We start from the raw sequence: 12,107 nt of genomic DNA, 5'->3' as shown, positions 1-12,107 counted from the left end.
CATGTTGTAATATGGTTTCTTAAAAAAAAAAAAAAAAAAAAATTGTTTGTAATATGGTCATTGTGTTTTACGATAATTCAATTCAACTTGGTCCCATCTTCAGCTTTTTTAATATATTAAATTAGTCTGTCAAAAAAATTTGGATTAGATCTTTTATCATGCGACAAAAACATAAAGATAAACAATGATTAAGGAAGTCAAAAGTAACATGTTTGTATTGGTTTCAATAACATTTTAACTTTTAAGAAGTTAAATTTATCACTTTTCATCATTTTTCAATGCTATATTTCTAATGTCTCAAAGACAATGATTATCATTCTCCTTATTTAATTGGAAAACTTTTGACAAAAACTGAGCTTAATTTCAACTATTAACGCAATCAATGATTAAATTGAAAGTGCCTTGTAGAGATAAAAACCAATTTGATATTTTTTTACTCTTGATTTTTCCTTTAGTGTTGTCTACTTTTTCTAGGTATAAAATTAGTGTTCTTTTTTAAAGTTCAATTCGTTAATGAAACAATTCTTTATTAATCAATCTATGCTTAACTCGTGTTCGAATTTCATAATACTATAATTTCTTTTTCCTTTAAACTCGGAAGGTTAACATAAAAAAAGAAATTTAATGTTTTTTTTACCAAAAATAAATAAAATTAGTTTTTTTTTAAAGATGGTGTTTATTCTTTTGTGTGTGAACACTCTAGTTTCTAGAGAAAATAAGTCTTACTAATTTGAAATTTTGTCCATGTATGGATAAATAAAGACCAATCAAAAATAAAATTAATTTTATGTAAAAATAGAATTATATAAAATTTGTTGTATCCATCAAACATAATTTGACAATAATAATCGGTAACATCCTCTCAATAAACATAGTTTTGTTTTGAAGAGATAAAAAAATATTTCGTCTTCTTCATGTGATAATCATGACATTTAAACTACGTTGACATCTCATATTCTCATAACTATCTTCTATCATTTGCAACATTTTTGTGTTGAATCCCCAACAAATATTCTGTTGTCTCGACACATCTAGATCAATGCTCTAACTAATTGCTTTCTTATCTAACAAATCATAAAACTATTTTTTTTTTTTAATATAATTTAGTATTTCAACCGTAAAGAAAAATATAATTTACTATTTTTCCAAATAGTTATGAATCTTTTTAAAAAATGTTAATAAATGTCTTTAGCTTATTGTTCAAAAAATTAAAAGAAGTAATTTTTATATAAAAAAATATATGTAATTATGACTTTAATAAGTATTTGATTAGGATTCTCAAGATGAATTTTTATGTATTCCTTGAGTTAGGATCATATGTATCTAGTGTTATCTCAATTTTTTTCAAGTAAATGAAGAGGATCTTTTCCCGTATTCCTTAGAGAAATGTATCTTTGAGAATATCAAGCATTATGTCTAAGATATTGACACTCAATTGTTATTTCTTATGCATCATGTCTTGAAAGCTTTTGCTTATCCTACCTCTCATATTGTTCAGCAGTCTGCACATATTGTCACGTAGCTACGACCTAATATGGATTCTGACAATCACCAATAACTTCTGTAATTCCTTCTTAAAATGTCAAATGATCCAATGATCATATAATTCTCATCTCTCTTATATGAAATGAAGAAAGGACTTTTCTCAATTAGTTTAGTGTTAAAAGTTAGAACATGTTTCCTCATAATATTTATCTTATACAGGAGCAAGAAAAGGGGTGGACTTCACACACACACACACACACACTTACTTGAAACTTGTTGCTGGGTTGAATAGGTTCACAAGGAATGCTTGAAGTTGTGATTAGTGTACACTTGAAATAAAGCCTTTGAGGAGACATAAGTTTTTAATTGTTTTGTCATATGTTAATCTTATTTATGCTGCTATGTTTATGTCTTTTGCTTGAGGACAAACAAAGATTTAAGTATGGGGGAGTTTGATGAGTCAATAATTAGTGTATTTTATATATTATTTAAGTTTATTCTATTTAAATTTAATATGTTTTTATTTCCTTTTAGAGCTATTTTACTTAAATTGCAAATTATTATATTTCAGGAACAAATATTCAAAAGATTGATCGTGGAGCAAAAGAAAGGAGAATTGGAGCTGATTCTTGCCAAAAATATGAAGATCTCACACAAAAATATCTTGTATAAAGAATTAGAAGATCTTGTACCGGAATGTAGCATAGGCGCGCCCCCTTTTACCCTTTTGCTGCTTTTGCTTCTTCGACAAAGCTGCCTATTTTAGTATTTCTGACCTAGAGCCCATGGTTTCTTGTGCAACACTTTAGTGATTTCATTCTTAGGGTTCAAGTCAATGTTAGACTATAAATAGAGCAGCCATGTAGTTTCACTACAAGAAATTTGGCATTTTGCGATTGTAAAACCATCTTTTGTTCTTGGAATTCAATAGTGACAATTGTCTTTCTTAATAAAAGTTCTTCTTTTACTTTCTTGTTATTTTATTTATGTTCTTCTTCTTCTTTATGTCTACGATGAACATGAATGAGTAGACTCTTCTTGTCTTGGGATTGTTGGACAAGTCTAATGACTTAATCCTAATCAAACCAAGCCTCGAACCCTAATTCTATGTAAATCTATTTTCTAATCTAAATTCACCGTTTTTATAGTGAATTAACAAGTATCAAACTCATAATGCGAAAGTGGAGGGTTAGTACTTGTTAATTCATCATCACAAATATTAAGTGATGGATCAAAAGATGAAGTTTTAATATTGAAATAAGTGAATTTAGACACGGATTGTGAAATATGAAAATAGTCTAGCAAACCTTGAGATAATAAAGTTTTGAGCTTCAAGGATTTCAATAGCAATCAACCATGAAAATAGGCGTGATTGCTAGAGAAACACACTCACTGAGACCGAAAGGAGATGCGATAGGCTAAAGAGAAACTTGTCTTTAAAAAGTAGGTCTAACATAAAGTTCTAGATTTAAAGGCTTGGTTTGTGAAGGGTTTGTCACCATGATGGACCAACAATCCCAATAAGCTTTTTATTATTATTTCTACACCGTTAAAAATCCCAACTTTTCAATTAAACTCTCTTCTAATCATCAATAAAAGTGAATTGAATTAACAATTTCATGTCGGAACGATACTCTCTTTTTACTACTTCGGTAGAACCGTGCACTTGCGGTTTTACTCATCACTTAGTCGTCGTTTATAAGTGAAAACCAAACCATAATTTAGATTAACAACTATAAATAATATAATTCACAACGAATATATGACATTCTATAAATTTGTGTTATATTAAACAAAGCGATTGCAAGGTTTAGAAATATATTTTTTTAACAAGGCAAACCGTAATTTATTAATCATAATTGAAAGCAAACTTCTCAACACAATTTGGGCCAATATACGCTTCAAAATTCAGTACAAAATACAAACTAAAAACACATTCTTAGCCAATGCCCAAATAGTCGAATGCACTCTGCCATCAATCATATAGACCTACATAAACATTAACAATCTTTACAGGGTTTAGATGACATCCATCATCATGGTTATGTCTCTTTCTAGATGAAAATGATAGTGCTTGTAAAATAATGATTCAGCTCAGAAAAGTTTTGGAGAGTGTCGTAAAAGGTTGAACATTTCCACCATTTGTACTATTTTTTATTATTCTAACATTAACCATTTCCAATCATCTTCGTTCTCTTCCTCAAGTTTTCGAGCCTCCTTTATTTTGTATCTTCGCTTTTTTGATGTTTTGTGTACTTTTTTAACCCCGTTGACTCTTCAGATAAATTGTGTAATAATTTAAATATACTACTTTCTCCCAAGCTTTGATTTTCTCCAAAATCATTTACCAAACAACTTTTCATATTTGTTTGTTTTCTTAAGCCTTTGTTTTAACACTATCTCCATCGGCAGTGGATCTCTGCCGCCGCTTTTCCAATATCAAAATCCTAAAAAAGTTTAACAAGACCTTATCAAAAGTTTCATCTCTTCGTGCAAACCTAGAACCCCTAACAAAACATTACAAATATCTGCATCAGAATTTTTGACGACCCAAAACTCATAGGCTCTTTGAGCGAAGCGTCTGTTTGCATCGATGCCTTTTCTTCCCCCTTCCAATCAACTCTATTTGGTTAAGATAAGATCAATCATACAAAATATTTGGAAAACTTAATTGGAACTAAGAATTTTGGAAAAAAATAATTCTTTTGAATGTTATTTGGACATAGAATTGATTATGTTCGTGTAACAAAAAAAGAGTTGATCATGTTCATTATTTAATCCTCGGTATAGTGGAAAACTCAAAGTTGCAAGCTTCTTATGAAATAAACGGTTATGTTTGGTTAATGTTAAAGTTTTTTTTTTTTTTGTACCAAAAAGAAAAATGTTAAAAGATTTTTTTTGATGGAAGAAATTCATTCATTAACTAAAATATGCCAAATACATGTAGGTACATCATCAATAACATGGGGTTAGGATTAGACAGGGCTACCTTAGCTAACTCGTGAGCTATCCTATTTGCTTGCCTTCTGCTGAACTTAAAGATTTTAATTGTAAAAAGTATATAAATAAAACGGTTGTTTTTATATAAGACAAAGATACAAATCACGAACAATTGATTGTAATGTTTTTTTTTTTTTAATTTAGTCGAGTTTTGAGATCATCATCATCCTCATGTAGTACAATTAATTGTTCCAAGGTCCTTATGAGCTTAACTTAGTTGGTAAGAACAATGCATAATATATGCAAGTTCGGAGTTCAAATCTCAGCCACAAAAAAAAAAAAAAAAATAACTGTTCCAAGAAATGAAAAGAGTTAACAAGAATTTGTTTTAGAAATTGATTTTTGATTAGAAAGATAAAATTTGTTTTAAATAAAAAAAACTCAGGAAGAATTAGTTACAAATGCAATAAACTTAAAATAACAGAAATTCCCACATCATTAAACTTGATATTTTAAAACTACATGAGGACTATAAATCATATTATAACATAAAAAATAATTAAAATCAAATTTATAAAAACCAATATTGTAAGAACTTTAAAAAAATAACTATGTTACTTGCATTATTTAAAACGAATTTTAAAACCTTTCACTTTATAAAGAACATGATCCATATTCACATGTCAAGTAAAATACAACACTAACTAAAGCTAAGTAGGGCATGGATATTCACACCAAATGCACGAGCTAACTAACACATTAACATTTGCAATATACTATCACATTAAGAGGACATGCTCAATATATGTTGTAAATTTGCGTGAATTATCTAACTTGCCTAGACTTAAACATGCACCAAATTATGGGTTTTTCCAACTTTTATTTTTTCTCTTAGATTTTGTTGTTATCAAAATAAAATAACATAAAGGTGAAATTGAGACTGATAAAAATTAACTCATCATGCATGATAAATATTTGTTGTTACTTTAGGTAAAAAAAAATAATTAAAAGCACGATACAAAATGAAGGAAAATATAATAAAAATAATTACTATCCATTTTTTAAAAACTATTTTTCAAAACTTCCTTAAAAAAATCTATTTTTAAAAACTTAAGTTGTCTAATCTATTAATTTAAGGGTTAATTAAGTTTTTAGTCCCTATAAATATTCACAGTTTTGTTTTTAGTCCCTACAAAATAAAATCACACTTTTTAGTCCCTGTGACATTTTCCTTAAACATTTTAGGGACCAAAACTGTTGATGAAATTTTTTTACAGGGATTAAAAGTGCTGATGGAAAAATTTATAGGGACTAAAAATACTAATGAAAAATTTTATAGGGACTAAAAAATGTGATTTTATTTCATAGGGACTAAAAACAAAACTGTGAATATTTATAGAGACTAAAAACTTAATTAACCCTTATGAAGCTCATTACCAACATATCCACAGAAAGATCATTGACACTTCCATATGAAGCTTTACACTTCATCACCATTTATGTACTCATATATATATAAGTTTCTAATTAATTATGAATGTTTTTGTAAAAAAATATATTTAAGTTTTAAAAAGACAGATGATATTTGAATAACCATTTTATCACAACTTTCTTTCTCATATTCATATTATACTTACATTGTGTTTTTATTTTTTCTTTCTAATGCTTTGATTTTTGTATCAATACCTACATTTCTTTGTATAGTTTTTTTTTTTCTTTTCAAGTAGCCTAATGACTAGAAAAATTCATTTTAAAAGTGAATAAGTGGGATGTCCGAGGTTCGAACACCGACCCCTACATATAATATGCATGACCCCTACATATAATATGCAGACTTTCTTTGTATAATTTAGTTGTACACAAGTTGTTCAAAAAAATGGTTGTTCAAATAACATTTATATTTAAGAAGAAGAGGTTTCTAAACAAAATATTTAACTATGTATAATATTTAATTACTCTCATAACCATTTTTTATCAAAATAATTTATTTAATCGTTTATTTATCATTATTTTTCAATCAAAATACATTAAAATCATCCAAATTTAAAACTCAAACTCTCAAAGTAATTGATCCGTATTTTCCGGTTTCTTAACACAAATTATGAAAGCTTTATCACCTGAAAAAGTAATAATAAAACAAAAAAGTGTCACATTCAAAACAGTGACAAAAAGCAAAAAGGTACACAACAAAATCCACCAACCTCAATAATGACACAACACACCGACTGGTCACACACACAGACACATGTTACATAGATCCCTGAAGTACATTCTTGTCCTTCATTACTTCCAGCATCTGCTAATAACAAACAATGAAACTAAAACTGATTCCAACAGTTTTACTGATCCTGTCAGTAACTTCAACTGCTGATGACTATGTTAGACCTCAGCCTAGAAAAACCTTACATCTTCCATGGCATTCTAAACCCTCTTCTTATCCTCAACAGGTTCACCCTTTTGCTTTATTACTTAATCAATGTTATATTTTAGGACTATCTTTTTTTAATTTCTATTTTTGTTTTTCTCATGTGTTTTTGTTTCTTGCATTTCTTTATTTAGATAGATAATTTTCACTTTAATTTCATTTTGCACATGTCAAAAAGTTCTTTCTTTGTCCTCATACCTTATTTATTGCTTTTTTTTTTTTTGTTTCTGGATCCCTGCAATAGTCTGAATTTCTTATATCATGATGAGTTGTGGTTGGTAATAGTACTGATTTATGGGGGGGAGGTACAGAATTTAGCGAAGCTGCTAGGTTGATTTGAGAAATGGACAGCTTATAGCTTTGCCTGATGAAGATCCAATTCAATGAGCTTATAAAAACAGCTTATAGCTTGTTTAGAAACAGTTTTACTTTGTTTTATCTTTTATTATAGATATACCTTATACATAAGCACTATAAGCACTTAATGGAGCTGTTTATTCAAACAAGGAACCTTTATAAGGATGTTACTTTATGATACTCATGTAGTTTCAGATTCTTACATGAAAAGTGTGTATTCCAGGTACACATTTCATTGGCAGGAGACAAGCATATGAGGGTTACCTGGATTACTGACGACAAATCTGCACCTTCAGTTGTTGAATACGGAACATTGCCAGGGAAGTATGACAATGTAGCTGAAGGAGAGACAACCTCTTACAGTTACATTTTCTACAGCTCAGGAAAGATACACCATACGGTAATAGGTCCTTTAGAGCCGAACTCTGTTTACTTTTACCGATGCGGTGGACTAGGTCCGGAGTTCGAGCTCAAAACACCACCAGCTCAATTTCCAATTAGTTTTGCTGTGGTTGGAGATCTTGGCCAAACTGGTTGGACCAAATCAACGTTAGATCACATCGACCAATGCAAGTACGATGTTAACCTGATTCCTGGCGACCTTTCGTATGCTGATTATATCCAGCATCGTTGGGACACGTTTGGTAGACTTGTGCAGCCACTTGCTAGTTCTAGACCATGGATGGTAACACAAGGGAATCATGAAGTAGAGCATATACCTTTGTTAAAGGATGGATTTATATCCTATAATTCGAGATGGAAAATGCCGTTTGAGGAAAGTGGATCAAGCTCGAACCTCTATTATTCTTTTGAAGTTGCCGGTGCTCACATTATCATGCTTGGTTCATATGATGATTATGATGTGTACTCAGAACAATATAAATGGCTAAAGGTTAGTTGGTTGCTCAATCGATGACATGTCATTACATTCCAGACAAATGGAATTGGATCTATTTTCAGTTATAAGTGTTTTTCAATGAAAGTATGTTGTAGACTAGTAGCTATATCTTGCATTTGAAATTGATTATCCTGTTTTCTAGATGCCTCCAATTGTTTACACATAATATTTATTTTCTACTGCCATAAATGTCAGTGTTTCTATTTTTCTTCATTTGTCTTGTTATAAATTTTTTCCACGAACCTTGTGATATTTCGTGTTATAGGTTACAATGTCTGTTTCTACTAAACTTTAGGATTTATGTTTAGCTGTATATTGCTTTCTAGTCTTCGCAATAGCAGCCATCCTGCTAAATATTATTTTGCATTAGCAGTTGGGATCAGGCACTACGAGCTGCTCTACGGAATTAACTACATAGCAATGACATGCATTCATATGAAAAACTAGGACTATCGCCCTTACTTGCATTGAAACCAATGAATGACGAACATTTAGAAGTTACGAAACCAGAAATAACTGTTGCTTGCCTTCTTCCTTCCCTTTATAATGATGAAGTGAAAAATCCTTGGTAACAGATGCATGCATTGCATTTGCATATGGTTAGGATAAACCATATACATAAAAATAGAAGCCTTCATAAAGATGTGGATAGAATCGGGTCTTTCAATTCTGATTTCTGACCAAAACTAGTAGTTATTGTTGAGTTTTAAAGTTCCGTTTATAATAATTATCATGCTTATATATTCTTTGTGATCTACAGACAGATCTGTCAAAGGTGGACAGGAAAAGGACACCTTGGTTGCTTGTCATATTTCATGTCCCATGGTATAATAGTAACACAGCTCATCAAGGTGAAGGTGGTGATATGATGGAAACCATGGAGCCATTGCTTTATGCTGCTAGCGTAGATTTAGTTTTTGCTGGTCATGTCCACGCATATGAACGCTCGGTATGCTTATAAGATATTTTTTTTTAGTTTCATTACTTTTTAAATTTACTTACTGATCATAATTGAATCTTGTGTGATTGACAGAAACGTGTATATAATGGAAAATTGGATCCTTGTGGTGCTGTTCATATAACAATCGGTGATGGAGGGAACAAAGAAGGCTTAGCTCATAAGTAAGTTTGATTTCACCAAAAAAATATCGAAGTTGTTTTCAAATTCAACTTTGAGTTTTCTACGTTACTACCTCTGTTAAGTGTCGTTTAAGATTCTCTTATATCATTCTTACCATTTGTATGGTTGCGACATTGATGTTTGGCAGGTATATAGATCCACAGCCGAAGTGGTCAGAGTTCCGTGAGGCCAGTTTCGGTCATGGTGAGTTAAAGATTGTAAATTCAACGCATGCCTTCTGGAGTTGGCACCGGAATGACGATGACGAGCCGGTAAAATCTGATGATATCTGGATAACCTCTTTAGTTAACTCAGGATGTGTTGCTCAGAAGAAAACTGAACTTGAGCATGCACTTATGACACCCTAAAATCCCTTGATCTTCTTTATTTCTTCAACAATGGTATAGCAAAGAGTTTGGTTGGGAATTCAAATCATGAAAGAATTCCTAAGATTAATATATAGCATTTATATCAGCTTGAGGTATTATAGTACTTTGATATATGGTTCTTCCTAAGATTGTTGGTTTCTGAATAGAAAAGACAAAAGAGTGGTTGTTTGTGTAATTAATGGTAAATGTCTTCCATATTTTGTATTTCTAGACTGGAATTTGCATTTTAAAGTAAGGCCATGCAATGATTAATGACATGATAGTCTATTATTGAGTGTTATTGTTGAAATTAATTGAATTCTTTTAATGGTAAAACTGGCTTTATTCAATAGTTAGAACATGGATCAATACACATAGAGATGTAAGAAGTCAATAGGTCACGCCAAAACAAATTCTGAATTACAGAACCAATTTCTTCCACACACCATCTCTCATTGCAAGGAGTTGTTATTTCTTTCAGCAAACTTTAGAGTTAAGTTTACTCAGAAGCAAACAAATGTTTATTTGAGCACGTGGTCGGGAGTTCGATTACCAGGAAGAGTCCATCCTGTGTTCTCAACAGTTTCACTAACGAAGATTAGTCACTTCCTCATAACCTACTTGCAATGATCACTTTTTTTAAATAGTTCTATTTATTTACAATGATTCAAGTTTCTGTTGAATAATCTAATTTTTAATCAAATGAAGTGGATAACCTTTTTGTTTTAAAAAAGTAAAGTATTGGTCACATCATTTCTCATAATTTCTCATTTTCTTTCCCTTCTCTTTTTATATCTATGCTCTATAAGTATTGATCACACCTCTCATAAGGTTTGAGCCAATGTCAAAATCTGAGAACTAGAGTCACTTTGTACTTAAAATTCTTTCTTCAAAACCATGAACCTTTTCATTGCTATTTTCCTCTTCATAACTCCAATTCTCTTTCTACTTAGAAGATCATCATCCAAAAGGGTCCCTCCACGTTCTCTTGGAATACCTATCATTGGTCAAAGCCTTGGCTTTCTAAGAGCCATGTGTACCAACACAGCAGAAAATTGGCTAGAAGAAAGAGTTAAAAAATATGGACAAGTTACAAAGGTAAGTCTGTTTGGAAAACCAACAATATTTATTCATGGACAAGGTGCAAACAAGTTTATATTCACCAATGATGGTACCGAAATTGTTCACCAGCAACCTCAGTCGTTTAAAATGATCTTGGGGAGTCGTGGTTCGATGGAAGTCAATGGTAAAGATCACAAAAGGATCAGAAGAAGTGCACTTGTTAGATTCTTGAAGCCATAATGCTTGAAATTGAAACAGTATGTTGTGAAAGTTGATGAAGAAGTTAAGGAAAATATTGAGATGTATTGGCATGGGAAACAACATGTTAAGGTATTTAACATTAACCCAATATCAAAGACTCAAGAGTAGCATTATTTTTAGTAGTACGGCAAACAAAAATGAGAGGTTATATAACTAACTGTCTAGATAACTTGTGGAACAAGTTATCAGTGTAACTAGCATTAGGTTCCTTCCATTTCTAATTGCACTATTTTGATCCTCGTTTCTGAAAATTTGACCAACTACCAATCAAATTTGATGTCGTGGCAATAAATTAGGTGATCTTATATGAAACAGAATGACCGAATTACTATGAATATTAAAAAATAGGGCGTCAAATTGAGTCGGGATCAATTATACAGAGCCAAAAAATGATCAATTGAAATGATATAAGGATTAGAAGTGAACAATTTATTGTAATATTGTCAAATTGAATGGTCAAAATCACAGTTTCATCAAAATTTTTAAAACGAGAAACTTAAATTACGCAATTAAAAATGGAGAACTAATTTTTTTTGGAAAGTAAACACACACTATACCAACCTACTGCTTTATTCCATTTGGGGCAGGGGCAAGAATATGTCCAGTATATGACCTTGCTAAGATTGAAACTCTTGTGACAATTCATTATGAGCAATGATATTTGAACAACCATTTACTAACAATTTTTGTGACAACCTCATTTTTCTCTCTTTCTATCGGTCAAAAACAATGCAGAAAGAAAAAGGAAGAGAGAGAGTAAAAATATAATGCGAGTATGAGAGAGAAAGTTGTCTAAAAATTGTCACAAAGTGGTTGTACAAATATCATTTCTCTTCTAAGCTGGTTTGCCTAATTTTTTTTATTTTTTTTTCTAGGTGTTTATGTAGCTAAAGTATTGAACCTATTGGCATATTATATTTTCCTTATTGTAATGTTTCAATAAAATGCAGTGTATGCCCAGTTCTAGAATATATGCATCAATCAAGTAGAAGGCATTTGTTTGAGAAATTATTTTCTCTTTTCGTTTTGTTTATAAATTATACTTATACCTGACCAAAAGAAAAAAGAAAATTATACTTATAAAGTCTCATTTTTTTTCATCTTGCATGCTGTTTTTTAAAATTTATTTAAGGAATAAATTATTTATTGTTTTCATTTTTTCATATATAAAACTAAAGAAAACAAATAATG

At 30.6% G+C, this 12,107-nt stretch overlaps 1 protein-coding gene and 1 pseudogene across 1 annotated transcript; both read left to right on the top strand.

Annotated features, from left to right (window-relative positions):
• Positions 1 to 6,643: 6,643 nt before the first annotated feature.
• LOC11425243 (purple acid phosphatase 18) lies at positions 6,644 to 9,871 on the top strand. Its single transcript, XM_003600009.4, has 5 exons — positions 6,644 to 6,872; positions 7,431 to 8,099; positions 8,866 to 9,054; positions 9,139 to 9,227; positions 9,374 to 9,871. Exons 1-5 carry the CDS (start codon positions 6,738 to 6,740, stop codon positions 9,591 to 9,593), a joined length of 1,302 nt encoding a protein of 433 aa, XP_003600057.1. The 5' UTR covers positions 6,644 to 6,737; the 3' UTR covers positions 9,594 to 9,871.
• Positions 9,872 to 10,490: 619 nt separating this feature from the next.
• On the top strand, positions 10,491 to 11,289 carry LOC11421717 (taxadiene 5-alpha hydroxylase-like; annotated as a pseudogene).
• Positions 11,290 to 12,107: the final 818 nt, after the last annotated feature.

Source organism: Medicago truncatula, chromosome 3 (assembly GCF_003473485.1).
Source record: "Medicago truncatula cultivar Jemalong A17 chromosome 3, MtrunA17r5.0-ANR, whole genome shotgun sequence".
Classification (NCBI taxonomy): domain Eukaryota; kingdom Viridiplantae; phylum Streptophyta; class Magnoliopsida; order Fabales; family Fabaceae; genus Medicago; species Medicago truncatula.
This window is presented reverse-complemented; position numbering and strand designations above follow the sequence as displayed.

Bases quoted from the DNA above. Each gene is read 5' to 3' on its own strand.
- LOC11425243 (XM_003600009.4), top strand. From the start codon at position 6,738: ATGAAACTAAAACTGATTCCAACAGTTTTACTGATCCTGTCAGTAACT. The intron at 6,873-7,430 runs GTTCACCCTTTT...TGTGTATTCCAG, and splicing joins CCTCTTCTTATCCTCAACAG to GTACACATTTCATTGGCAGG. The intron at 8,100-8,865 runs GTTAGTTGGTTG...TGTGATCTACAG, and splicing joins AACAATATAAATGGCTAAAG to ACAGATCTGTCAAAGGTGGA.